The 26,878-nt window shown below is 41.6% G+C and overlaps 1 protein-coding gene across 1 annotated transcript in view; it reads left to right on the top strand.

Annotated features, from left to right (window-relative positions):
- ARHGAP28 (Rho GTPase activating protein 28) overlaps window positions 1-26,878 on the top strand; it is a 167,730-nt gene that overhangs the window by 83,118 nt on the left and 57,734 nt on the right. The window contains exons 2-3 of the mRNA XM_040970562.1: window positions 13,770-13,972; window positions 20,002-20,219. Of these exons, the coding sequence (XP_040826496.1) occupies window positions 13,770-13,972; window positions 20,002-20,219 (421 nt within the window). The remainder of the gene's footprint in view (window positions 1-13,769; window positions 13,973-20,001; window positions 20,220-26,878) is intronic.

The raw sequence follows: 26,878 nt of genomic DNA, 5'->3' as shown, positions 1-26,878 counted from the left end.
GGGAGGAGATGTCTCTACTGAGTGTAGAAAACTGTTCTGAAGATCATGCCTTGAGAACATCAGTAAGTACAGATTGCTGACTGAAGAAGACTCAGAAAGGAGAGAGAGGCTCTACTGAGCGAAGCTGCATGAGAAGCAGGAGTGATTTCATGCTAGGTGACAGATCTGGGTTATAGTCATCATTAAGGGGTGCTAGGGTGGTTAGGGTGGACTCTGTACGGGGGTGCCTGGGAAAACATCCCGGACCTCTCCCCACATCCTGTAACTTGAAATTGCAGTGCATAGGACCATCAGCTGATAAAGCTTCTAAGAAATTTTTAACAAAATAATACCATGAGATGTTGGAGTAGAGTATCAAGGAGTCACATACAGTGTAAAGTTCCAGTCCAATTCCCACTGCAAAAATGCCCTCCAGGTCTGGCCCTGAACAAGATGTTCCTGAAATTTGTTGCTGTTGTAGCCAGTATCACCCAGTGTCAAAACTGCGCAAAAGTCAATGATATGTGAACCTAAGAAATGTGGACTACATGAGTAAGTCATTTCAATATCATTGATATTAATAACTAATTTGATGGGCTAGAGAGGAGCAAAGATTTAAAAGCAAGGGCCAAAACCATTACTGAGTCAACACTGCATTTCCTGGTTATCATATGATTATTCCTCAAAATTAGAAATGGATCTGGCATGCCCTTCTCAAAGTTTTCTTGGGCATGGTGTTTAATGATTAAGAAACTAGTTAGGGGGCCAGCACATTGGTTCAACTAGCTAATCCTTCACCTCCAAATGCAGATATCCCATATGAGTGCAAGTTTGTGTCCCAGCTGCTCTATTTCCTATCCAGGACTCTGCTAGTGGCCTGGGAAAGCAGTGGAAGATGGCCCAAAGCCTTGGGTCCCTGTACCTGTGTAGGAGACCCAGACGAGGCTCCTGGCTTCAGATTGGCTCAGTTCTGTCTGTGAGTATTCTTTTGGGGAGTGAATCAGCAGATGGAGGATCTTTATCTCTGTCTTGCCTTCTTTTTGTAAGACTATCTGTCTAATGAAAGTAAATAATTTTTTTTAAGATTTATTTATTTTTATAGGAAAGGCAGATATACAGAGTGGAGAGAAAGAGGGGAAGATCTTCTGTCGGATGATTCACTCCCCAAGTGACCACAACAGTTGGAGCTGAGCCAGTCTGAAGCCAGGAGCCTCCTCTCGGTCTCCCACGCATGTGCAGGGTCCGAAAGCTTTGGGCCATCCTCGACTGCTTTCCCAGGCCACAGGCAGGGAGCAAGATGGGAAGCGGGGATACCGGAATTAGAACCGGTTCTCATATGGGATCTTGGTAGGCCACTGAACCAGGCCCAAATAAATGTTTAAAAAGAAAAAAAAAAAGAACTAGTTAGAACACTAGTGTCTGCTGTCAGAGTGCTTAGATTCTATCCCTGGCCCTGGCTCCTGACTCCAGCTTCCTGCTAATGCATTCCTTGGGAGGCAGCAGCTCAAGTAATATGGTCCCTGATTGAGTTCCTGGCTTCTAGTTTTGGCCTGGCCTAGCCCTGGTCAGCCCATTTGAAAGGTGAATTACCAGATGCAACCACTGTGTGTGTGTCAAGGATAAATTAAATGAAAATATTGTTTTTGAGACCTATTCAGTCCAGTTGGTAAACATTTTATAAGATTTGCCAAGTAGTCACCTACTGTGTGTCTTTTACGAAAAGCAAATGTACTTCCAGGTACAACAGAGTTTAACTGGATTGAGAACCATAATAAACAGAAATTGTAAAAATTGAAAAAAAATTAAAAATTGATAAAGAACCATAACAGAGGCCTGGGAAAGCTCTGGAAGCCTACACTTACCTTTCTCCTGGAGTTGTTAACACTGCATTTCTATCGTCTTTTTTTTCTTTTTTACTGTATTTATTTTTCTATCTCCTTTTAAGAAACCCTTAAATCTTATTTGTGTATGATAATAAAACCTAAAAATATTTTGTGAGAGATTTCATTTCTTCTTACTCAAGTAGCCAAAACGAACATTTACAAACTTTTTATAACTGTTAACTTTCTATCACTAATTTAATCATTCCACAGTGAGCAAACATTGTAGAATATGATTATTTTTCTTAAATATGTGATTCTGGGAGTTTTGCTGCACAGACTTTTTTTTTTCCTAAGAGAGGTGTAGGGACATGAAGGAGTAGCTGTGAGTTATTTGGTTGAATTCAAGATCAATAACTGTAGTTGTTTATTGACTAGCAATATCCAGAGGACAATTATGGATTGAGATGCAGCCTTGCTCCATTAACTGAACTACATTTCCCAGAAAGAATAATCTTTAATAAGTTTATACAAGGTGCTGTGTGGACTGGTGGGAGTCCTATTGTGATTTCCTTTTACAGACTTCTGGAATATATAAATGCTAAGCACAATATGGGCAACGTGTGTTCTAAAGAGGGAACTTCAGGATGGAAAAATGAGAGTCAGTGGAGACAGTCCTTCAATATCTTTTGCACATTTTATTAAAGGCAAAATATTAAATGGTAGGTTCTTTTTTTTAAAAAAAAATACATGCAAGTAAATACAACGAAATACAAAAGCTAACTTCTTTTTGCCATTTGTGTTTAAAAGAAATCAGATGAAAGCTTATCAGATTTGCTCACAGCAGAGTCCGTTCAAAGAATTACTGATTGTCATAATTAATCCTGGCCAGTGATAAAGAAAAGTAATAATATTACTGGAAATTGAATGGCTTAGGAAGCCTTAGAGGAAACAAAACTTCCTGGGTTGGGTTATTTCTCTTAGGGGGGAAAAAAAAAACCTTTACCTAAGAAGACAGAAAAAAATAAACGATTCCCTGTTTCCCATGACATGTGCTATTGATCAGGGATTTATAGTTTCTGGGCTGCTGTTGGAGATTAGTTATGGAGCCACTAAAGCTATCGCTCTTGACTGTAGGACAAGAGTTGGCACTGTGTGAAGTGTCAGCCAGTGTAAGATGACTTCCTCGGGTTCCTTGTGATGGAGCTACAGCTCTTGTCTTTCCCAAATTCGCATTTACCATGAACGTGTAGGTTGCTGGTGAGTGTCTCTTGTCATCGTGAGAGAGGGATTTTGAGGACCTAATTCTGGTGGTGGCTTTCATGGCATGTTTAGAGAGGATGGCCTATGCTCACTGCTGGCTCTAAGGTGGCTCAGGCAGTGTGCAGGATGACCGGTGTTTTGAATAAACCAGAGAGGCTATGGGAGGGAACGAGTGCCTTCAATGGGATTATGATTATCAAGTGCATCAGTAATAAAATTGCAAATTTACAATGAATGTTTTGCTTTCACCTGACTCTGATACTTTGGGAATAGATCTAGTATCCTAAGGAAAACTGGTAAAATGAAAATTGTGGCTTGGCTTCCTTGAATGGCTTTAAAATAGAATACATGAATTATTGACTCTCTGTGAAGAATCTTTCATGCATTCTAATATGTCAACTAGTGTATAAATTTAAAATGTGATTAATATTTAATGGTGAACAGTGCTAATATATTCCTTTTAGATCCAATGTGCAGTAGCTGTTTTTAAATGCATAATATGTCTTCATACTTTACATACAGTTTGTATAGCCAAGTTACATGGTCTGCTATACTTGCCAAGTTTATTAGTTCACCCTCAATTTTTTTTTTAGAGATTTTTATATAATATATATATTTCAAATGCCTTCATACTTTGTGACACTTTGCCTATAGCCCTCGTTGCCTTGGTTTTTTTTTTTTTTAAGCGATGATTTTGACTTAGTATATAACTGTCAACATATTTGATAATGTAAAATGTGACTGAGGAACCAGTGTTGTGACATAGTGGGTAAAAAGCCACTGCCTGTGGTAGCAGCATCCCCTGTGGTTATAGCTAAGTCCTGCTGCTCCCATCTAGCTCCCTGCTTGGGAAGATCAGCATAAATTAGCTCAAGTGTTTGGGCACCTGCCACTACACACGTGGGAGACCCAGTTGAAACTCTGGATGTTAGCTTGACTCAGCCCTTGCCATTACAGCCGACTACGGAGTGAGTCTGTGGATGGAAGATTCTTTCTCTCTCCCTCTCTCAGGACTCTGACTTCAAATGTCTTTTAAAAATGTGACCAAAGTAGTCAATTAAGACAATAAATTCAGATAATTAAGGTAATCAAATTAATTACCTTTTGTTTTTAAGAAATAATTGAAGGGAACAGAGCTGATAGTATTTGGTGTAAGAGTGTGAATCTTTACATTTTTTGGGCGAGAGAGTGAAGACTAAAATATCCAGATAGGAGACAGTTGATTAGGGGGATAAGAGCGCGGATGAGCTACGAGGAGACCAAGCTCAGGCATCTGGATTCTCAAGAATCAGCTGTGTGGTTTTAGACAGCTTAGTTAACATCTCTGAGCTTTATTTTTCGTATCTATTAAATGTGGTGGGTTATTTTGGGGATGGGAGGGTGACTCTCAAAATTGGAATAAGCTTTCTAATTCTAGAAATCTCCATTGCGAAGTCCCAGTTCAAAGGTGCTACTGTCGGTGCAGGTGTTAGGAAACGGGCATGCCCAAGTTAACTGAGAAGAAGTGAAATGTGAATGGTGATTGCGAACGGCCACCCTGGAAAATCCAGCGGTCGTGGAGTGAGGCTGAGTGATGAGAGTGTGAAGGGAGCCTGAGAATCACCCAAATGGCCAGCTGTCCTCTGCTGGCATCTGTGGAGGAGCAGACTGCCCCACTTGAGGCTGAGCTGATGTGAAAGACCTGTGAAGAAGAAGGTCAGCCCTTCAGGAAGCCTTGTCAGGGTGGGCTGTGGGGCTCAGGGCCCTGGAGACACCACATGGTGATGTGATCAGGCGGAGAGACCCCCTGATGCTCCTGCAGGCACTTCGCCCTGCTGTCCTGCTGTCTCGGAGCTAACGAGGAGGTAGCAATAACACAGTATTGCAGGGTTGTCACATTTCACGGCTGAACGTTAGTGACAAGGTGATAATGGTAGCAGCAACCAGAGATGGGGAAGAAATGAAGGGAAAATGGTTGCAGTTCAGCAGCTGCATCACAGCACCAGAGAGGCAGACCCTCTGATGATGTCAGAAAGCAGGACTCAGCTTGGAAAGTCAGCTGCAGCAGGGCCCTCCAAAACACAGCATAAAAATATCTACTGCAGTGTCGGGGCTAAACCATAGAGACCAGGTCACTTACTTTCAAAATAAAGACAGTCTTTTTAGAAGTATTGCTTGCTGAAAACTAGGAATTTCAGAAGCACAAAGCCTGTAGATTACCAAGACTCTCTTGGGTCACTAAGGAGATAAATCTAAGAATTCAGAAAGCTGATTTTGAGTCACTTTCTGTTTTATAGATTCTTTCCTAGTGTCTCCTAATTGGGTGAAAAAATAGGAGCCTCTGAGCGATGATGAGGTGTCCCTGGGCCCCTTCTCCACTCATAACTTTAATGTATCTTTGAGCTAATGCGATAAGAGTCACTTGTGGGATTGATTGAACTGCACGAAAATCAATACATACATCAAGCTCATAAATCGCATATTCGTTTTAGCCCAGGTAGGACATAAAACACTCAGGCCTGGTGACTCACTCTGTCACTGGTTTAGATGACTGTCAGTGGAACCACTTCCCAGTGGTGACTCCCTTTTGCTGAAAGCCACCCACGGCTCTTTCCGACAGTACATTTCAATCTCTAAATTCATGCCGTGCCTTGACTATGTTGCCTTTTTCTAAAAATCACTGGAAATCTCAATGCAGTTTTCATTACCCAAAGTGTAATTCAGAGGTAATTATTTTCTCGTACAGACTATCGATTGAGATTTAATCTACGTAACATGAAATCCACCCCTTCTGAGTATAAATTGGCTTGAGCGGTTTTTACCACATTTATAGCTGTGGTCTCCTTGCCCCTGTCTAATTCAGAACATGCTCCCCACTCCAAAATGAAATCCTGTATCCAAGGCAGGCTGTGCCCGTTTCCCGTGCCCACTCCTAGGCAGAGTAGGGAGATGTTAAGCAGGTTGTCCTTCAGTTTTGTCAAGAACCTAGTTCTACATACATTTACGATTTATCTTTTTAACCCTTGGGGTAACTATACAAATGCTGGCTATTTTGTAGCCTTCTCAACACCTTGATGGAGCAGAGAGAGAAGTTAAGTTGTGTCCAAAGGCAAGCATGTCCAGTTGTTTGACTAGCATAGCTCAAAGTAGAGAAACACATGTGGGTCCCCACTCCACCTGAACAAACAGGGATTTTGACTTTCTTTTACAGAAACTTGCAAATCTCTGGGATTTGGAGCATAATGAGTGAGATCCTTGTTTCTTCCATTGCCACCATTTGCTTTTCTAGCACAGAATTTACTCTCAAAGACGATTTTCTGAATACCCAATAATATAATTGCTGACAGGGATACATTGTTTAAAAACACCGAATTTTAATATTCCCTGCTGTGTGACTATGGATTTGTTTGCTGTTTGAAACTTTCAGCGGATGTCCACACTTTCTGTATCATTTATTCTCAACAGAAGGGCCTGGTCAGATCCCTTTCTTTTAGCGTATAACTTCCTCAGCTTTTTCTTTTTTGCCCATAATTTGGATGAGGCAGGCCAGGCAGGAAAAAACTGTGAGGGCAGAATGCAATGAGAGAGTACCCAGGTAATAGGAAATCACTCAGAGAGCCTGAGAAAACAAGAGCACCCTGCCCTGGGGCCTTGTTCCTGCCACTCTGAAGCTATAGCTTCTATTTCTCATTCTGTCCTCTCAAGTGTTTTTTTGCAGAAAAAAAAAATATCCGAGTGTGTTTGCAACAAGGTAGAAGCCAGTGCTTAGAGACAAGGGCTTTGTTCTCCCACTTCATCTTCTTCCAGAAGAAGCAAGAGGGCAGACAGCTGAGCAGGTGCAGATGGCCCAGGTCTGCTGGCAGTTTTCTCGTGCGTGGGCCTGCAGCAGTCAGAATCCCAGATGATTGCTCAGAATGTGGAACCATACCGTTGCTCTGTGCATCCTTCAAGGCCTGTGACAGGTGATGTGAAAGCAAGTCCCCTTGTGGAGGAAAGGAAGGGGAAAATGGGAAAATCGGAAAGTCTAGGGTTGTGCTCAGCTTCAGCACACGTTGGAAGCTGTCTGTGTGCCTTCAGATGAGGACGCCTTGGATAGGAACGATGCTTCAGCCCACGCAGTGCTCATCCAGTCTAGAACAAGACGCGGGCTTGGGATGCAAACTGTGCTGCCTTCTCAGCTGAGAGGCACTGGAGCCCACACTCTAGCTGGGTGACAATTACTGCAAGTGTGGTTACTGGGCATTCCCTGGAGTGCAGTGGATTGTCTCATCTCATCTCAAGTGAGGTGTTCAATGATTCCTTCTCGTTACAACAGTTCGGAATAATTTTGCCTGTGAATGGCAATAAAAAGAATGACTAGCCTTTTTTTAAATAGACATGAATTTTTCTTCCATTTTTGTCTAGAAATGAACAGCATCTAGATTTATTTCCAAGTCTTCATAATATCAAGATTATCCACTACAATCTCATGGCTGTTTTTCTCCTGGTTGCAAGATAGCTGTTGAAGCACCAGTCATCTTGTTCACATTCCAAAAGGGGAAAAGAAGGAAAAGGATAGCACTTGTGTCAGGAAAACAACAGATTTCGATGAAAGCCTGGAAAAGAGTTTTCTTTACCTTGGCCAGGTTGTGTCTGGGGCCACTTTGGTCCTCGAGGAATTGGGGAAACAAGGCTTGGGAAAGGGACAGAGTCCGAGTGGGGCTAGGATGAATAATGAAATAGTATTTTATTATATTTTCAGTGATATTTCAATGCCGTTGTGATATTCTAGCACCTGTTAAAACGTGATCTAGCAAATTACAACCATCATTAACTCATGGACTGCTAAGTGTAACTCGATTCTTACAATGACTGTGGTATGGGTGATTATAGCCTCAATTCACAGATGAGGGAATAGGGGCACGAAGGATCAATAGTTTCCTTACAGAGCCAGGAAGCTGCAAAGCCTGCACTGAAACCTGGAGCTGTCGGCAGTATCTAAAGCCTTCTCTCTTGTAAAATGTGAATAACCATAGGCAGATTCCAACACGAAGCAGTATGACTTGGGGGTGGGGAGTGTTGGAACAGGCCTGGGAAGACCTGAGTTCATCTCCTGGCTCTACCGACAGGAATCATTCATTCAACAAATATTTCCGAGTTCCTGTCTGTTGCCAGGCAATATCTAACTGAGCTAGACGTGGGTCCTGTGTGTTTGCGTGGGAAAAATAAGCCCCCCAAACTGACGGAAGCAAGCAAGTAAGTGTAGATTGTTGATGGTTAAGAAGCAAACGCAGAAGCTAAGGCAGTGGACAGTTGGGGAAATGCTCCTGAGCGGATTCTCCAAGGAAGTGTCCTTTGGTTTGGGAGCTGAGTGGTGAGCAGTGCTTTGCTGGGGAAACAGCTATGAGAGAAGGTCCCAGGCAGAAACAGAACAGAAAAAGCAAACTTCCCAAGGGAAAAAAAGATCCTACCTTTTTAGAGACAAGAAGAGTGTGCCAGGCCCAGCGCGGTAGCTTAGCGGCTAAAGGCATTGCCTCGCACACTCCAGGATCCTATATGGGATGCTGTGCTGAGCCTTGAGGCCATGGAAAAGAATTGGTGTTTCATTATAATGGCAGTGGGATGCTGTGTCCCCATTTTGCTCCCAGTAACTCCCTCATCAGATGAGACATAGGATACTGGCTCTGAGCACTTTGTGTGATGAGCTTAAAGATCAAATGATGTCATGTGTGTGACAGAAAATTAGTCTATGTAAAATTCTCCATCAAGTAAAAGATTCTAACAGCCCACAAAAGTAAGTGTTTCTTAGCAAGAGGTAGAACTTTTAAACATAGTTTGGAGGATCTTGTCTATAATTGTGATTAGATAATGGAGGTTTATCTGTAAACAGATACAACTTTTGAAAAAAAAAGCTTCATTTCTTTTTATTGGAAAGTCAGAGTTTGAGAGAGAGGAAGAGACCAAGTGATGTTGTATCTGCTGACTCACCCTGCAGACGGCTACACTGGCCAGTGATGGACCACGCTGAAGCCAGAATCCAGCACCTTCATCAGGTCTCCCATGTGAGTGGTGGGAGCCGTCTTCTGCGGCTTTTCTGAAGCAGGGAGCTAGATGGGAAGTGGAGCAGCTGGTAGCCATGATAGATGGGGGTGTCACAGGCACTACACCATAACATTGACCCCAACAGACACAACTTCTTAAAAGACCTGTGAACGAAGCCTGTGGGCATTCCTCTTCCACCTAGACATGCATTACTTTGTGACAGCCTGTGATTCCCACTGTGGGGAATAGGATAAATGATAGAACTGTGTCTTCTTAAAGCTATATTTGGGAACTGAGGACACAGAGATGTTAAAACAGGCTCCATTCTGGGGAATGCAAAGCTCTCCCTGGATGAATAGAACCTAGGGTCATTCTCTCACTGGGCGTGTGCTAGAATTTGCTGAGTCTGTTCCTTTTGAGAAGAAGCTCATACTTAGAGAGGTGGAAGAGTTCTACAAGGGCAAAGAGAGACCAGTGGAGCTCTTAATGGGGTGTGCATTAGCACAATAGACAAGAATTTGTGGGTGCCCCAAATGTAGAGCTGATTCTCTGCACCTCACAGCTTTCCCCCTTGAGAATTTTGCAGAAATTCTAGCAACACTGGAGGCTGTGGGCAGGTGGGTGCGGGGGGCGGGCAAGCTCTGGAGCAGGGAGCTGGTTCTGTCATTCATGGCTTATCCCAAAGGAGTGACCTGCTGTGCACACAAGGTAAACATCCCTTTAAAGCTTTTGGAGCCAGAGATGCACATTAAGACAAATTAAAGTTACAACAACAAAACCAGATCCAGCTCAGCTCCCTAATGGATTTAAGTGATTTACTTCTCACTTCAAACAGCAAAAAGCTGGCTCTTTCTGAAGGAAGTGCATGCTGACTCCAGTTTTCGTGAGGCCCTTTAGAAACAAGGTCAGCAGTAGGATAAGAAAGGTAAGAAATATGTGAAGATTAAGGCATAGGTGACTCCTAAACAGCTGTTTAGAATCAGTATTAGCCAGGGCAGGCTTTGGCTCGGCAGTGAAGATGGCTGTCAGGATGGCCACATCGTGTGTTGCACTGCCTGGGTTCTATAACCTGCTCTGCTGCCGATTCCTGCTTCCTGCTAATGCATACCCTGGGAGGCAGCAGTTCCCAGCAGGCCATTGCAAGGATCCTGGGGAGTGAGTCAGCAGGTGAAGTGCTCTCCACCTGTCAAAACTTAAAACAGGTGTCAGCACTGAGAACTAAGAATTGCCTCAAAGCAATGATAAGTATGTTAAAGATATTAGAGGAGAGACAAAAAAAATGTAAAATACAAATTCAGCATGAATGGCTGTAAGTTTAAAAATTTTGGTACCCATTAAAATCCAACACAAATTGTAGCTAAAAGCACAATAGGAAAAAATGGAATAATAAATTCTTTACTGTAGTTTTAGTGACGGTTTGAATTTATGGTAATTACAATCTTGTTGCTTTGTAGCAAAATTGCATTCTGTTTTTCATGTAACATTTCACTTTTTTTTTTTTGGAATTGAAAAATAGACATCTGATGACGCCTAAAGCTTATTTTTTCCGTAAATGGTGAGGTAAGAGACTGCGGATTAAAGCTCATCAGAGCATGGGCTGGGCCCTCAGGACCGCATACGTAATGTTTTAAGAGTGAAAGGTTGTGGAGGAAGGTCTGTCTTGGGGTCAAGGGGAAATACTTGGATTCTTAGCTAAAAAAGCAATCTCTTCCAAGTGCAATTACCCCAAAAATGCTGACTTCTTTGCCAAGAAGAAAAGCGGGGGGTGGGGGCTGATCACTGCAATTAAAGTGTTCTGCGGGTGGATTGTTACCGACGAAGCAGGATGAAGCAGAGTGTGTCCTCATGTGGTCCTGGCCAGGATTTCACACCTGTTCCTTCTGCCATAGCAGGACTTTAGGAAGATCTCTTCTGCGAGAGTCTGTGAGGAAGAAACAGTGCCATCAATGAAATTATCATTATTAACCCCAATTGTATCTTTCTTTCATCCTGTGCTCTAAAATCACTTCTTCCCACATTCGCATGTCTTTAAATATCTTCAGTGCTTAATGATATCTTCATGTTTATTCTCTCATTCATGTATTCATTCAAGAGGGAGAGTTAGAGGAAACAAGAGACAGAAGTGCAAACAAAGGGAGCTGTTTCTCTTCCCAGATACCCAGGATAATTTGGACTGGGCCAGGGCCAAAGACAGAACCTGGGAATGAAATGCAGGTGTCTGCAATGTAACGGGAGGCATCCAGTTCCTTGAGCCGTCACTACAAGGGGTCTGCCTTGTGACGACACTTCAGCCAAGGGCCACAGCTGACACTGAAATCCAGCAGCCTGCCTGTGCGATGCGGGCATCTTACCTTCACCACTAGACCAAACTCCTGCTCCTATTTAAGTTTTAAGGTAAATTGTACAACTCCACGCAACCACCAGGTGGTATCACTACATTGACATGGAAAAAAAGTCAATAATATATTTTTGAGTCAGGTAAACAAAATTACTGTTGAACGATGTGGATGGAATACATGCATTTGGAGAGAACTTTCCATTTTCACTTTATACTATTATAGATTATTTAAATGCTCCATTTTTCCGTGAAGCTGTTGAATGACCCTCATATATACCAGTGTTTTATGAAATTATTAGTGGTTTTCAGTATTAGTTTGTTCCTAAAGGAGAAGATTCTTAAAAGAAAATAATAATGAGCTGTAACTGTTTTAATATCTTTTTGCTTTCATACCTACTTCAACCACAAGAATGTGCCTATCCTATCCTATTAAACCATAAAGAATTCATTGAAATACTTTCTATCATACAGTTATCAAAGCTACCTAAATTCTTTTTATCAACAACAGATAATAAAGTAAAATGAATATTTCAGATTTTTCTTTGATTTTTGGAAATAAATTAGCCATCTTACTGTCTTGCAGATACTTAGAACTTCTTACAGTCAGGTGGCATGACAAAATCAATAATACATTCTAGAAACTTCTACTGAAGGTGATTTAAAAGTTTAAAAGGAATAGGGAAGATGAGCAAAAGGATTTGTCTTACCTGTGGAAGCGTTCTTCCCTTTCTTTCTTTCTGCATGTGTACCGATGTTTTCACAGTATTGTAGGCCATCGGTTTCTCTGACAATGCGCTGGTGCTCTGCAGATCTCCATGAATTGTCCTGTGTGCTCATTCCCTCTCCGCAGCCGGGAGCTCTCACTGCAATCGGTGGGAGGCAACCTCGGCCTTTGGTTCCATTAAGTTCTTTGCAAATTTACTCAAATTTGAAAAACTGAAACACACGCACACTTACTTTAAAATAAGGCGAAAGATTCTGCTTCACCAAATAGCCCAGTGTTAATGGTTGAAGAGCAAGGTATTTCTGTTCATCCAGCATCATGCTCCTAAGGAAATGTACTCTTTGTCAGTCACCTATCATGGAAGCCAAGTATTTTATTTTCTGTGAATCACCAGAATCATGCAGCATTTTGCATCTGTCTCCCGTGCCTTGTTCTTGTCACTGGAAGCAGATGTTCATTGGGTACGTTGAAGTCATGAATGCTTTCCATGCGTTTGGTGCATGTGGTGCTGCTGGTAGACCCAGGAGTAGCGTGCCCCGGAAGTGGCTGTGGGGTTTGCTCAGGCTGTTTGTGTCCGGCGCTGGCCTTGGCACTGTTGGATAACGAGTGACCTCAGGTTCTGTCTACACGATGACAAATATCAAAATTTCCCTTTTTAAGCAGTGAATACATATGCCATTGTCTGTATCTATCCTGCTTGTTTTTATGTTGATGGACACTTGGTTACTTCTACCTTTGAACTGCTGTGAATGATGCTTAGACATATACAAGAAAATCTTTGAGTTCCTACCGGCAGTTCTTTTGGGAATATATTTAGAATTGGTATTTCTGCAGCATATGATAACTTTTTTTTTCAGGACTGCTGTATTTTCCATAGCCTCTGTACCATTGAATATTTCCACCAAAAATTCACATGGGTTCCTATGCCTCTATGTTCATCCTCAGTAGTTTATATTTTCCAGTTGTTTTTCATAGTTACTACTTTCTTGTGTTGTTGCTCGAGGTACTTTACTGGAACAAGTCTTGGCTATGTATGTTTTAACTCATAGGTTTAACATTGTATTTTATGAATCTGAAAATTATAATGCAGATTTTCAAGTGTATTTCTGGGTATTCAGTCATTATCAGTATAGAGAGAAAAAAAAAAGGAATGCCTATCAATCAATGCAGATTATTCTAAGAATTCCACTCTGTCACACTGACTTCATTTCTCCATTGATGGTAAACTGAACTTTGTGGGTCCAGCGCAGTAGCGTATCAGCTAAAAGTCCGTGCTTTGCATGCACAGAAATCCTATATGGGTGGGAATCCCATTTGGGCGCTCGTTTTAATCCCTGCAACCCTGCTTCTCATCTAGCTCCCTGCTTGTGGCCTGGGAAAACAGTCAAAGATGGCCCAAAACCTTGGGACCCTGCACCCACATGGGATACCTGGAAGAGGCCCTGGGCTCCAGGCTTCAGATTGCTGTAGCTCCGGTTGTTGCAGCTGCTTGGAAAGTGAATCATCAGATGGAAGATCTTCCTCTCTGTCTCCTCCTCTCTGTCTATCTGACTTTCCAATAAAGACAAAAATAAATCTTTAAAAGAAAAGTGAACTCGGTGACTTGCAAGCAAAATTTTACTCACGTCTGTTCTTCTTTCCTTAGAAAATCCATTTCTCACTGCCGAAGAATTAACAGGATGCTCTCCAACGAATCCCTGCATTCTCCTGCCTTCAGCCGCTCTAACTCCCAAGCCTCCGTAGACAGCGCCTCCATGGAGGATTTCTGGCGGGAAATAGAGAGCATCAAAGAGCATAGCCTGGGAAGGCAAGAGGAGCAGTCGCCAACCGAGGCCAAGCCCGTGGATGGTGAGGGTTTGATTTCTTTGCCTGTTGAGCTGTCTGTTTCTGTTTGGTTGACAAGCAGAGATCATGTCATGATTGGCTGAGCAAATGAGTTGGTAGAAATTGTCATATCCGCTTCCTGCTCCCCTTGATTTCTATGTGGAAGACTGGCTCAGGATGGCTGTTGTTCAAGATGACGTGTTCTTGTAGGCTGTGTGGACCTTGACACAATTCAGGCTGATCCTTCACATGCCACCACTTAGAGATGTGTTCCCGGACTGTGGATTTGATTCACTGTCGTCAGGTAGACGGAGAATTCTAATTTTGGTGACTTTTAGCCTTGTGTATCGATTGTTAATTACACAGAGAGAATGATCATAGTATTCCAGTTACATCTGCTCCTCAGATGGAATTCAGCTTTGCTAGTTTCTTCCTTCATTCCTCTCTTCCTTTCCTTTTCTTTCTACTGTCCTTCCCTTTTCTTTGTTTCTTTTTTTCTTTCTTCTTTCTTTCATTTAAAAAAGTAATATCACATCCTTAATATTTTCCGTTCATCTTTTCTATATATCCAAATTTCTGTCTGATGATCTTTCCTTTTAAATTAAAGTGCTTCCTTTAGCAGCTCTCACAGCACAAGTTTGTTGGGATACATTTCTCTCACTATTTATTTGGTAAGGAATATATTTCACCTTCATTCATGAGGGATATTTATACTGGGTAGGAAATCATCAATTTACAGGGGTTTTGTTTGTTTCCCTTAACGTTTTAAAAATGCCATTCCATTGTACTCTGCCTTTCATTGTTTCTGATGAAGAGTCAGTGTATTCCTGACTCTTCTCTGTTATTATTATTATATTATTATTAAATTATTATTATTATTAAATATTATTCTCTACATATTTCAGATTGGATAAGTTTTTTTAAGTCAGAGTTTCAGAGAGGAAGATATGGAAAGAGAGGTCTTCCAGCAAACTGGTTCACTATACCAATGGCGAGGTCTTTACCAGACCAGAGCCAGGAACCAGGAGTTTTATCTGGGTCTCCCATGTAGGTACAGAGCCCCAAACACTTGAACAGTACATACCACCGCCTTTAGCAGGGAGATGGCTTTGAAATGGAGCAGCCAGAACATGAACTGGTAGATATATGGGGTGCCAGCATTGCAGGTGAAGCCTTTCCCTCAACCCCACAATGCCAGCCCCAATTTGAATAATTTCTGTTGATCTATCTTCAAGTTCATTGAAGATTTCTTTAAAACCTCTAAAATGCTATTAACCACCCACAGCCAATTTTTACATTTAATATATTTTGATTTCTAGTTCTACAATGTCCATTTTAGTTGTGTTTCATGATTTTTGTTTGCACTTATTTGCTCAGATTATTTGCCTGCCTACTCATAATGAGCATCTTTTCCTTTGTGTTCTTGAACATAGGTTTAACAGCTGTCATTTCAGAGACACTTTGTACTGACCACTTTTTCTCACAATAAATTGGTTTTTCTTTGTTTTTTTCTCTCTTCCGTTTTTGGTTGCTGTTTTGGTTTTGTTTGCCATTGTTTCCTAAACAATTAGGAAAATAATCATTTTTATATGGCTTTCACATTAAGTGGGTATTGTGAATACTCTGGAGATAGAGTATACAAGAGGATATGCATGACTAGCTACAAATATTGTGTCGTTTTATTGGACAAGACTGAGCATCCATGAGTTTGGGTCTCTGAAAGGGTTCTGGAACCAGTCCCATAAAGATATCAAGACACAACTGTGCTCCGTTATCTTAGTCTAAAGGAAATTCATTTTTATTCTAGTCATGAACTTAATAACTCATGTTCCCAACAATCTCCCTTGCTTTATGCACCATCTGTAGTCTTAATGCATTCTTTGAGCCCTCAACTATTATTTTCCAGTGGGATACTTGTGGTAGCCCACATACCTTTTATCTCAAGGGTTAATCAAGAATTTGATGAGACTTTATGCACAGATATTAACACTGTGTGGTGCCCTACTTTTAGGAAAGTGTTCCTCACAGCCCAGCTTTCCTGATCTATACATCTGGGAACACTCTGACTTCACAAATAAGCTTTCTGTAGCTTTCTGTTGGAGCTCTATGAGACCTAACACAGAGTGACCTTAATGGAGAAATGATATAGATATGTGGGTGCTGTACCCCACATATGCTGTACTTTGACCCTTTTGGGCTCATTGGAACCAGCCCATCAGATCCAAACCCCAACCATCTCCCCCCGCCGGGCTACAATGACATGTACCTGTGAAGGCCTCAAGAGTGTAACATCCCAGCCTTCCCTCTGCTCTGCTGGAGTTGCCACCACTGGCCCGTCAGCAGCCGTGTTACCACAGGCTGGGGGCAAGGGACTTTGCCCATGTGTTTGCAGGCTGGCTGGGGTTGCCTCCCCAGCCCTCATCAGAGCCAAGGCACCTGCTGCAGCTCTCCACCTGGTGCATATAGGTCCCAAAGAAAAATCAGTGTCTTACTCATTACCAGCTCCTCCCCGTTTCCCAAGGGAGCCTCCGACAACATACACCCTCCACCCAATGCAGTCTCAGTTGCAGCGCTCTAAGAACAGAACACATTTTGGATGCTGTTATTAAGAACCAAACGTCAATACAAAATTCAAGTTGCCAGTTCAAAAAAAAAAAACAAAAACAGCATGGCTTTTTTTTTTCCAGTAAAAATTGTATTTAACTCTCAGTTCTTACTTGCACTTAGTTCATCAAAGCTCTGATATGTTCAAATAGTAATCATTTTATGTATTTTGTTCAGAGTTTATAATTATTAGATACAGGACTATTGATTTGACACAAGTTCTTCCATTTTTCCTAGAAGATTATATTCCCTCTTTGATATTTTTGCCCTACGTATTTACTGAGCTGGTGGACTTTCATATGCAATGGGTTATATTATAGTTAAGTTTGTTTTTTGACATTTATGTTTTTAATCACACTGTATTAATTACTCCTTTTTAAAAAAACATATTTATTTGCTTGAAAGGCACAGTGACAGAGAGGGAGACAAACTCCTCCCATCCTCTAGTGCACTCTCCAAATGCTTTCAACAACCAGGGTTTGGCCAGGCAGAAGTCAAGGGCCGGAACTCCATCTGTGTCTCTTACATGGGCAGGGACCCAAGTCGTTGGGCTGTCTTCTTCTGTCTTCTCAGGTGTAATAGCAGGGAGCTGGACTGAAAGCAGAGCATCTGGGACTGAGCCAGCACCCTCATGTGGGATGCCAACATCACCAGCAGTGACTTAAACCATGTGCCATGTTTGTGTCTTATAGTTGACATCTTCTAATGTATTTGGATAATTTCTTTAATTGTATTTTCAATGGAAATTTATTACTTAGTTCACAACAGGTGTATATATAGCTTCTGTATGCCAAGCTGCAATGCGTTACTATTCAGTTACAAGTAAAAGCAGGAATGTTTCTTTCTCTCATGGAGTTCATCTTGTAAAAGAAAAAGTCATTAGTGAAATAATATGAATAGGTTGATTGGGGGAAATTTTGGAAGGAAACAGAAATATCCAGTATTTGGCTTGGTTGCAGTTGATTACGACCTTGCCTAAGGAGTGCAGGAAAAAAAAAAAAAAACTTAATTGAAGAAAGGATGTATAAACTGAGTGGCCAATGATAATGGGATCAGAAAGGCCTAGCATGTCCAAAGGCCTTGGGTTAAAGTAAAGTGTGTGGGGAGTGTGAAAACACACTGATGTTGAAATTGATGGGTACAAGCAATGGAGATGTCATAACTGTCACCTTGATGGGAAAAGGCAAGGGAGATGTGGCTTGCTTGCTCTATTCCTTGGACGCTGACTTTTGTATATTGAAATATGGTTTACTTAAAAGGTCTAGAATTGTGAATGAAGAATATGAGTTCAGGTCTGAACTTGTTGAATGTGATGGATGGCTGAGAACTAAGTAATTATCAAGTATGCAGTTAGGTGGATGGGACTGGCATTCCAGGATGCTCTGTGTTGAACTTACTTACTAGGCAGCTGGAGTAGGGAGCATTGCAATGCTTTGTATTTCATTCAGCAAACAGTGGAAACACTGATGCTGCCAGAGATGTTTCCTAGCTGTGTGAGTGCTATAGTCCAAATCAAAGGATTTAAGTCATTCTCATGCTGGCTTATGTTAATTCCAGCCCTACCAATTCCTCATTCCTCTGGCTTTTATTACTTCTCACAAAGGTAGAGGGGAAAATTCCAGATCTTAAACTGTGTTTATAAATGCTATCTTCAGAAAAAAAGTCTCATTTGAGGTTTGAGTGAAGGAAGTGTAATTCAGTAATTCAAAAGGCATATTGTTGGGGATGGTGCCATGACAGAGTAGACGAAGTACTCTCCTGTAGTGCCAAGCATCCCATAGATTCTGGACAGTAAGTCCAGAATCCCCAGTGATGCAGTAGTGTAAGCAGAGTCATCTTCCTGGGTCAGTGTTTTCACAGGCTGCGTTCAAATCAGTCTACTGTTCTCTGGTCTTCATCAGGTAGTGCCAGGAAATGCTTGCTTTTTTCAGTTATAGAATGTTGCTTTTTTTCCCCTAACATTTTTGTATTTCTTTACATCTAAAATACAATAGCAGTGTAGAATTTTTACCTGCTTTCTGAAGAAGAGGAATGCTTAGCTGAGGTTCAGAAAAGGAGGGTGGCAGAAGTGTAAGCATGTATCACATCCCTGCTTTATTCCCTGTGCTTTACCCTTTCAGTAATACTTCAGTAGAAAGCCTCATGCCAGTGTAATGCTTTTGTTCACCTTGCTCCCACTCTGATATTTATCTCTTCTTTGCCTTCAGATCTCAGGAGAAGGGCTGTCAACTCTCCCCTTCCCTAATGGAGTTGCTGGTCAGGAACATGTGGATGATTTTACTGTGCCTATCAGGGAAAGGTGCTTCTTTAGCCTGTGGTTGGCTGGCTGTCCAGGCATCTGACTCATGACCAAGTTCCCTCTGTTTGGACCCTTGTTGATCCCAGCAGATGTTCTTGTGGCTTTGGTCTGACCTTTGTCCTGGTTATTCCTAGAGAAATAAGTAACTTCTAGGTGAACCCTGGCCAGGAAAGGTCCTGGCAAGACACAAAGGAGATAACTCAACAAAATAAATTAAAAGAGAGAAGCACTTTTATTCCTGGCACGCCCCTGAAAGGAGGAATGAAGGCGGGGAGGGGAGCCATCCAGGACTTGTATGATACTCAGAAGGTTAGGATCAAGAGGTCAAAAAAAAGTCAAAGCCCTTGTTACGGTCCAGGTCTTACACAGGAGGTTTCCTGAGGGAAGATTTAATTCATGGGGTTAGAGCAAGAAGGTTCCCAAATCATCACTTAAATGGTGACACTGGAATTTCAATCTCTGTTTGAGTGATTTAAAACTCTTGTGTTCCATTGAACCATGCCTTTATCTACTAAGCTTTTAGTTTCAATATTCTTATTGTCTTGTTTTTTTATTGTTTTTAAATTTTTAAATTGTTATGCCCTTTGTTGAGGAAAATTACCTTTCACAGTCTTCCAGTTAATCTCACTTGACAACAAAGTATTTTGGGCTCAGCACGATGGCTCAGTTGCCTAAATCCTCATTTACAAGTGCCAGGATCCTATATGGGTGCCACTTCTAGTCCTAGCTGCTCCGCTTGCCATCCAGCTTCCTGCTTCTGGCCTGGTATTAAAGGATGACCCAAAACCTTGGGTCCCTGCACCCATGTTGGAGACCCAGAAGAGACTCCTGACTTCACATTAGCTCAGCTCTGGCCCTTGTTGACATTTGGCCACTGAATGGAAGCTTCTTTTTTTTGTGTCTCTCCTTCTCTGTATAAATCTAATCTGCCTTTCTAATAAAAATAAATAGATCTTTTTTAAAAAGAAATTTAAAAAATTCATCTGTGTAAGAGATACAATACACACTTCTCACTGATTGCTGTAGAAAACAACGCACTTGTATGTTGCTTATTATTATTTTTTACTTCCCATCGTGTGAAGACTTGTAGGCATGTACATCATGCAGTCCTAAAACAGTCTAACTCATCCTTGATGATGCTGCTTTGCAGAAGGTGAACTTGAAGCAGAGTGGTTGCAAGATGTGGGCTTATCAACTCTGATCTCGGGCAATGAGGAGGAAGACGGCAAAGCCTTGCTTTCCACGTTGACCCGAACGCAGGCAGCTGCAGTGAAGAAGAGGTACAAAACCTACACTCAGACCCTGAGGAAGAAGAACAAGCAGTCCGTCCGGGATGTCAGAGACATCTTTGGAGCCAGCGAAGCTCCTGTAAGTCATGTTCCTGATTGGAAAGGTTCTCTGTTTCATTTTTGCTGGGGGTCTGGCATGGAAGAAATACCAGAAAAGGCTGGTTCCATTAATTTTCAGGGGGCGGAAAAAAAAAAAAAGAACTAAATAGCAGAGAGCAAAATTGTACCGATTTGAGCTTTGAACATTGGCATCTCCAATACTTCAGGGTCTCCCTCCACACCAGATGTACTGCCTTCTTTGTTGCTATGGGTGAGTAACTTGAGTAACGTCTTTGATGATGGGGCAAGTCTTTGGAATGGGATGCTCACAGCCTTAAGTAAGGACTGAATGAAAACTTTGTGTTCAGGCAAAGGAGTGAAGGGAGGTGGTGTAAGGATTGCAAGCAGGTTCAGGCAGTTTTAAACGGCAGTAGAGAAAGTAGAGCAGTTTTATGCTCAAGTGAATGAACATGGTCAAAAGTGGAAGGTAGCAGTGTGATGTGGGTGACAGATTTAGAGAAACTCCAGGCAAGCATCACCTGTGCAGGGATTCGCACTTGCTGGTTGAGGTTCCAGGTGACCCTGGAAAGTTCCCGTACTTCTGATGCTGTCAGTCATGGTCTCATGTGTCTATAGTTGCTTCGCTGTTAGCTCCACCTTGAACTTGTTGGTTCATTGATTCACTGCCTCACCACAATGTTGTATCACGATAGTTGCATCACTGATATAACAAATAGTTATGGAATACATTCATTATGTGAAGTACTACATTTTCATGGAGACAAGATTCTTGGGCCCAGTGCCGTGGCGCAGTGGTTAAGGTCCTCGCCTTGCACACCCAGGATCCCATATGGGCGCCGGTTCTATCCCAGCAGCCCCGCTTCCCTTCCAGCTCCCTGCCTGTGGCCCGGGAAAGCAGTCGAGGACGGCCCAAAGCTTTGGGACCCTGCACCTGCGTGGGAGACCCGGAAGAGGCTCCTGGCTTTGGATCGGCATAGCATCGGGCCCGTTGCGCTCACTTGGGGAGTAAATCATCAGACGGAAGATCTTCCTCTCTGTCTCTCCTCTCTGTATATCCGCTTTTCCAATAAAAAATAATAAAAATAAATCTTTAAAAAAAAAAGAAAATAAAAAAAAAGAAAAGATTCTTGACACTCTTGAGGTAATTAGTGTATAGAAGAACAAAGGTAATTTTATGTTATGCTTTAATTATAACCAAGTTACCTGGGGTATGTTAGCTGATCAGTAGCGTTTTTTATCTTTCACGATAAAATGAATAATGACATATAGCTCCAAAAGTATTTGGTAAAAATTACAATTGAAGACAGTCTTCGATCTGAGTTACTTTAGGTTGCCTGTAAGTTGTTTTCTTTCTGAGATTTATTGAGTAAATGGTGCAGTCCCAGAATAACTGACATATGTCTAGTTAGCCTTTGCATCTCTGCTGATATGTCCTAGATTAGCACTATGTGTCAGGACTTTTTACACTGAGGGAAATTATCTGTTCTTTGGTTTTCCAATATGGTAGCCATCAGTCATATCGTGGCTACCAGCATTTCCATTCACTGATTCACTCTCCAAATGACTGAAGGCCAAGGCTGGGCCTTGCTCCAGTATAGGATGCTTGATGTTGCAAGTGACAACTTTACCCACTGCACCACAATGCCAGCCTCACTCATCGAGTCCTTAAGTATGAAAAGAAATGACCCAACTGTTGTTTCTCAATGATATGCAGGTGCAGTCAAATGCAGGCTATCACCTCCAGGAAGAACAGAGGAGAGCACGTTTTGGTAGGGAGCAGAAATGACTGCTGTTCACCTGCTTATTCCTCCTTCCAGTTGTCCAAGAGAAACTCCGCTTCTGGAGTGAACTGAAAAGGAAGACTCAGGCGGGATGTAGCTAAGACTGACCACATATTCTGTAGAGTAGAGAGATACTGCATCACCCTGAAATATGGGCTAGTTGGACAAATGGAAACTGATTTTAAAAAAAAAAAGTATATTGTTCCTCAACAAAAAAATGAAAAGAAAACATATAAAACGAACATTTTAAAAATGCTGCATTTATATCAGGCCTAGTCAGCATCTTAAATTTTTCTCCCTGCCCCCCCCCTTAAAAAAAGATAAGCATCATTTTTTGAAAGTAAAGATATTTCTGAGTTTTTAGGGAGCGTTGTTGGGTTTCCTGTTGGAATTTGAGCATAAAACACCACTCTCTCCCCCTTCTTCTGTTCTCTGTCCTGGTCTGTCTCTCTCTGTGCTGCTGCTTCTGCCACCCGTGGCTCTTCTTTCTTTCTTCTTTTCTTTCCTCATTCTTCACTTCTTGTTCCTTAGTCTCTGTGTGTGTGTCCTTGACTCATTGCTCATTTGTTCCTTTCCACTCTTGGTCTGTTTCTTTGGCATCATGTCTCTACCTGAGTTAAAGAATGATTTAACCTTTTCCATTTAACTTTCTTATTGGAGGCTTACCATAAGTTCCATAAGGTGATTTTTGCAAGATATTAGTGCAGGAATTTGACCAAGTCTACTTATCTAGTATGGACACAAATGCAATCATTTAAAAATCAGATATATGGGTTATAGAAGTCAGTTTACCCTTTGAAATATAAAATTCTGTGGTTAAATGATATTCCTTCAGAGTGTGTGTGTGTGTGTGTGCACGCACACATGTACATGCATTCTACCTTCATGGATAGCTCTTCAAGAGTGGTTTGGTTGCTAAGATTCCCTGCTTTTCCCTCGTTGCCCTTTTATTACAACAGTCTCTTCTTGCTTTTCTGTTTTGCAGAGCCTCTTAGCTCTCTCAGCGTTCTAAGTTAAATATTAAGCTCTAAAGCTCTCTGTTTTTCTTTATGAACATTTGTTTATTTTAAGCCTCATTGCTTTACTTTCCCTTTGCTGTTGCTCAATCAGTTTTGATCCTTATTGTCGGTGTTTATAACTGAAAAACTACATCAATTCTACATTTCACAGAATAGATTGTATGAATCAATTCAAGAGTTACAGATTATTGTAACTACTAGGAAATACCTGAGCAAGCTACTTATGAAGGAAGGAGAAGTTTATTTTAGCTCATGCTGACGGAGATCTTTAATCCAAGATTTGATAGGTCTCATGGGTTCAACAAGAGGTCCTACCTGTCCAGGCTTTGAGAGGAAATGCTATGCCCATTCTTTCCTCCTGTTACCTTCCATTATTATCCTCTGCATTGTGGATATCTCCTTGCTTTCCCCGTTTCCCTTCTGGATATGTCATTTTCTTTTACAACAATTCCGATACTTTGTCACAGAGCTTCTACCCTAACCATTCCGTGTACTCCAATCAGCTCCCCAAAGGCCCTATCTGCAAACACCATAAACAAATTAATTTCTACCTTTAGTACCATTAACCTAAAGGCTTTTGTGACAAATCCTTTAACACCTAAGCCTTTTTGGGAAATCCAGCATTCAATCTAATATTGCAACAAGAGTAGTTAGGTAATGACTTACTAGCTCCTTTGTAATTGTATAGAACATCCATTTCCCAAGAACTCTCCTGGGAGTAGGGGTGTGGCCCCATGTGAATACAGAAGTGTGTTAGTTGCTACCACAGCACTTGAAAGCCCTTAAATCTGGCTTCAATGCTAAAATTAGGAGACGTCTGAAAAATTGTAATTTGCTTCCTCCCTCGCAAATTAAATTCTGCTTTTCATCATGAAGTGCCATCCAACCTTCCTTCTGTGGTGTGGCCACCATCCCCTCCCTGGGACTACCACCTCCATTGCTGGGCAGGTACTCAGAATTAGCTGCTACCTGTTCTTCAGTGTTTGGGAGAGCAAATGATGCAGCTGCCCTTTGTCCGGTCACCTTGCCATCCTCCACGTGGTGGCTGTCTCCTTGCTCTTTTCATTTTGTTCTGGATATGTGCTTTTCCCACATCAGCATTTGTCTCTTACTCGTTTTTCTTCTGTGTCTTTTTCCAGGATGAGGTTTTCTACCTTTATCAAACTGCTCTTTCCTGCTTTTTATCTGCCAGGAGCTTCCAGCAAGTTCTGTTCTGATAATGGAATGTTTAATGGTTTTTAGATCTACTCCCTTAGAAAGATATCTCTTGTGACACCTTGAGTGGTTTTCAGAGGAAGGAGAAAGTGGTATGTGCTTTTTGCTATCTTGATCCAATTTTCTTGTAGTGACTTTTTTTCAATAGCATTTGTTCCTTTCAAAAATGAATTTTTTTTTTATTACAAACATAGTACATAATCTTTACTGGAAACAGAAGACATAGAAAGAGACAAAGTAAAGAATAGCGATTTATATTGACCCAGATGCATTTCATCGTTGCATTAAATATCAGATAAATTTAATTTTTCGATTGAGTTGTTACAGTAAGGAATATAGTGTTTAACCCTTGTTTTGCTTGATCCATCTTACACTGAATCAGTAGTGCTGATTCAATCTCTGGATTTGCAACCTGCAATCTACATATCTGTTTATCTTAAGCAGGATTCCAGTACCCAGTACTTATTTATAGTATTCAGAAGATGTGAATTAAATATTCTGTTTAGTAGCACATTTGCAGAAATAATAGTTTCATTCATCTGTAATTTCTTAATTGATATTAAATTAGCTAAAGGTAAAACTGATTTATAACTGATTATATAAGTAGAATTGAATAAAGCATGATTTCAAAAATATGATTATGTCACTTAGGAATCCATTTGATGGAATGTAACAGAAAACTCAAGAAAACAAGAAACTCTACAAATGTGAGATTATTTTTTCTCTTCAGAAAAATCTAGTAGTGGGTGATTCTCTTCCATAATATAAATCCAGATTCTTATTTATTATTCTTACTGCTTTCTTGTGAAGCCTTCATCTTTTCGCTTACAAGTTGCTTGTGTCCCTCCAGGCACTATATCCAAGTTCCTAAAACTTATATCGGTGTCTCTGTTCCTCTGACCTTACATTCCTGGAGAGCCAAAGTTGGTAGAAATTCTAGTTATCTATCCTTGCTCAGAGCTTTAGCATTCCTGGTTGAAAAGGAACCTGAAATACTGATTTTATTTTTAGCTGGACAGAAAACCTTCTGAAAAACATACCAAGATACAGTTAAGGGAGGTGTCAAGCCAGACTTAGGGTGCACAGAGCAACAGTATTGTCAGCAGAGAATAATGCCTGTCATAAGGCTTCGCACTTAGTGAGTTCTCAGTGTTGGCTGATGAATAACCAATGCAATGATCTGTCTGTAAGCAATCATAGCTGTGGCTATCTCCACAACTCTTTGCTAACATACACACACTACGCTTACCACGTAAACAGTGAACAATGGGAGACTGTTCCTGCATAAAAATGCACTTCTGCTTTTCTCAGTAGCCAGGTGGTATTTTTGTTATTGTTGCATTCCAACTCCTCTTTTGGGTGTGACCCTGATAGAGAAGAGATGTTAGCTGTTCCCAGCAGAGGTAGTCAACTGGTGAGATGGGTGTAAGCAGGTAAGCAAAAGTAAGGCTTTGAGATAGGAAAACCTGGAGCAGAGCATACTTCCTTACCTTGATACAATGACGAAAAGAGGGAGACGCTTCAACTCAGACATGAATTATTAATGGCTAAATTCACAAATAACTGTGTGCCCTACGTCTGTCTACAGTGATAAAAATAAGCTGCACAGTGACGGCCAGAGGCAGAAATCAATGTGGGAGTGTCTGTTCCACTTTTGTTTTCTTGGTTGAGCTCAACATGCAAAATCTCATGTTGCCCTACACATGTCTTTCAATATTAACTGATTTCTCACCGTAAGAAATACTGTGATATTTCAGCTGTTTTCAAAATGTGGATATCATATGGGAGACGGTGCCGGATCATTTTTAACATAGGATTGTCTTGTGAGAGGCAGCACTCTATCCTCCTACATGAGTTAAGTCGGGAAAATGTGCGATCCAACCCAGGGAGAAAACACCTGGTCTTGGCCCATCTTCTCCATTTTAGGTCATGGCTTCAAAGAATGGGAACCTGAGGACCCTGGCACGGTAGCCTGGTGGCTGAAGTCCTCACCTTGAACACGCTGGGATCCCATATGGTTGCTGGTTCTAATCCCGGTAGCCCTGCTTCCCATCTAGCTCCCTGCTTGTGGCCTAGCAAAGCAGCTGAGGATGGCCCAAAGCCTTGGGACCCTGCATCTACATGGGAGACCTTGAAGAGGCTCCTCTCTCCTGACTTCGGATCAGCTCAGCTCCAGCCGTTGTAGCCAATTGGGGAGTGAATCACCAGATGGAGGTTCTTCCTCTCTGTCTCTCCTCCTCTCCATATATCTGACTTTCCAATAAAAACAAATCTTAGAAAAAAAAAAAAAGAATGGGAACCTGAGCTCTTCTCTGCCAGTGCAAGCTTTCTACTTATGAGATGAATCTTGTGCCATGCACTGCACCACATGCCATGATTCTCCTTCCCAACGGTATGAGCCACAAAAGGTCAAGGTGGCTGACGGTGACCTCCCCTGGGTCTAAGGACTGCAGGAATGTTGGAGTAGAGACATCGCTCTGTTGTGGTTCAGTTTGCTTCTGTATAGGTTTCCACACTTTGCTTTTCCCTACACCTGTACCTCCCTAGATCTCATAAAGAAGGAAAACATGACGATGTTTTGTTTTGGTACATTTTCTTTTTCTCTTCCCCAAATTTCACATCCTAATGCATGCTAGTCTTACTTGGTCTGTTGTGGGGTTTGG

This window comes from Ochotona curzoniae, unplaced genomic scaffold, assembly GCF_017591425.1.
Source record: "Ochotona curzoniae isolate NIBS_2020 unplaced genomic scaffold, NIBS_Ocur_1.0 scaffold_4812, whole genome shotgun sequence".
NCBI lineage: Eukaryota > Metazoa > Chordata > Mammalia > Lagomorpha > Ochotonidae > Ochotona > Ochotona curzoniae.
The sequence above is the reverse complement of the archived record's forward strand: the minus strand, read 5'-3'. Positions and strand labels throughout refer to the sequence as shown.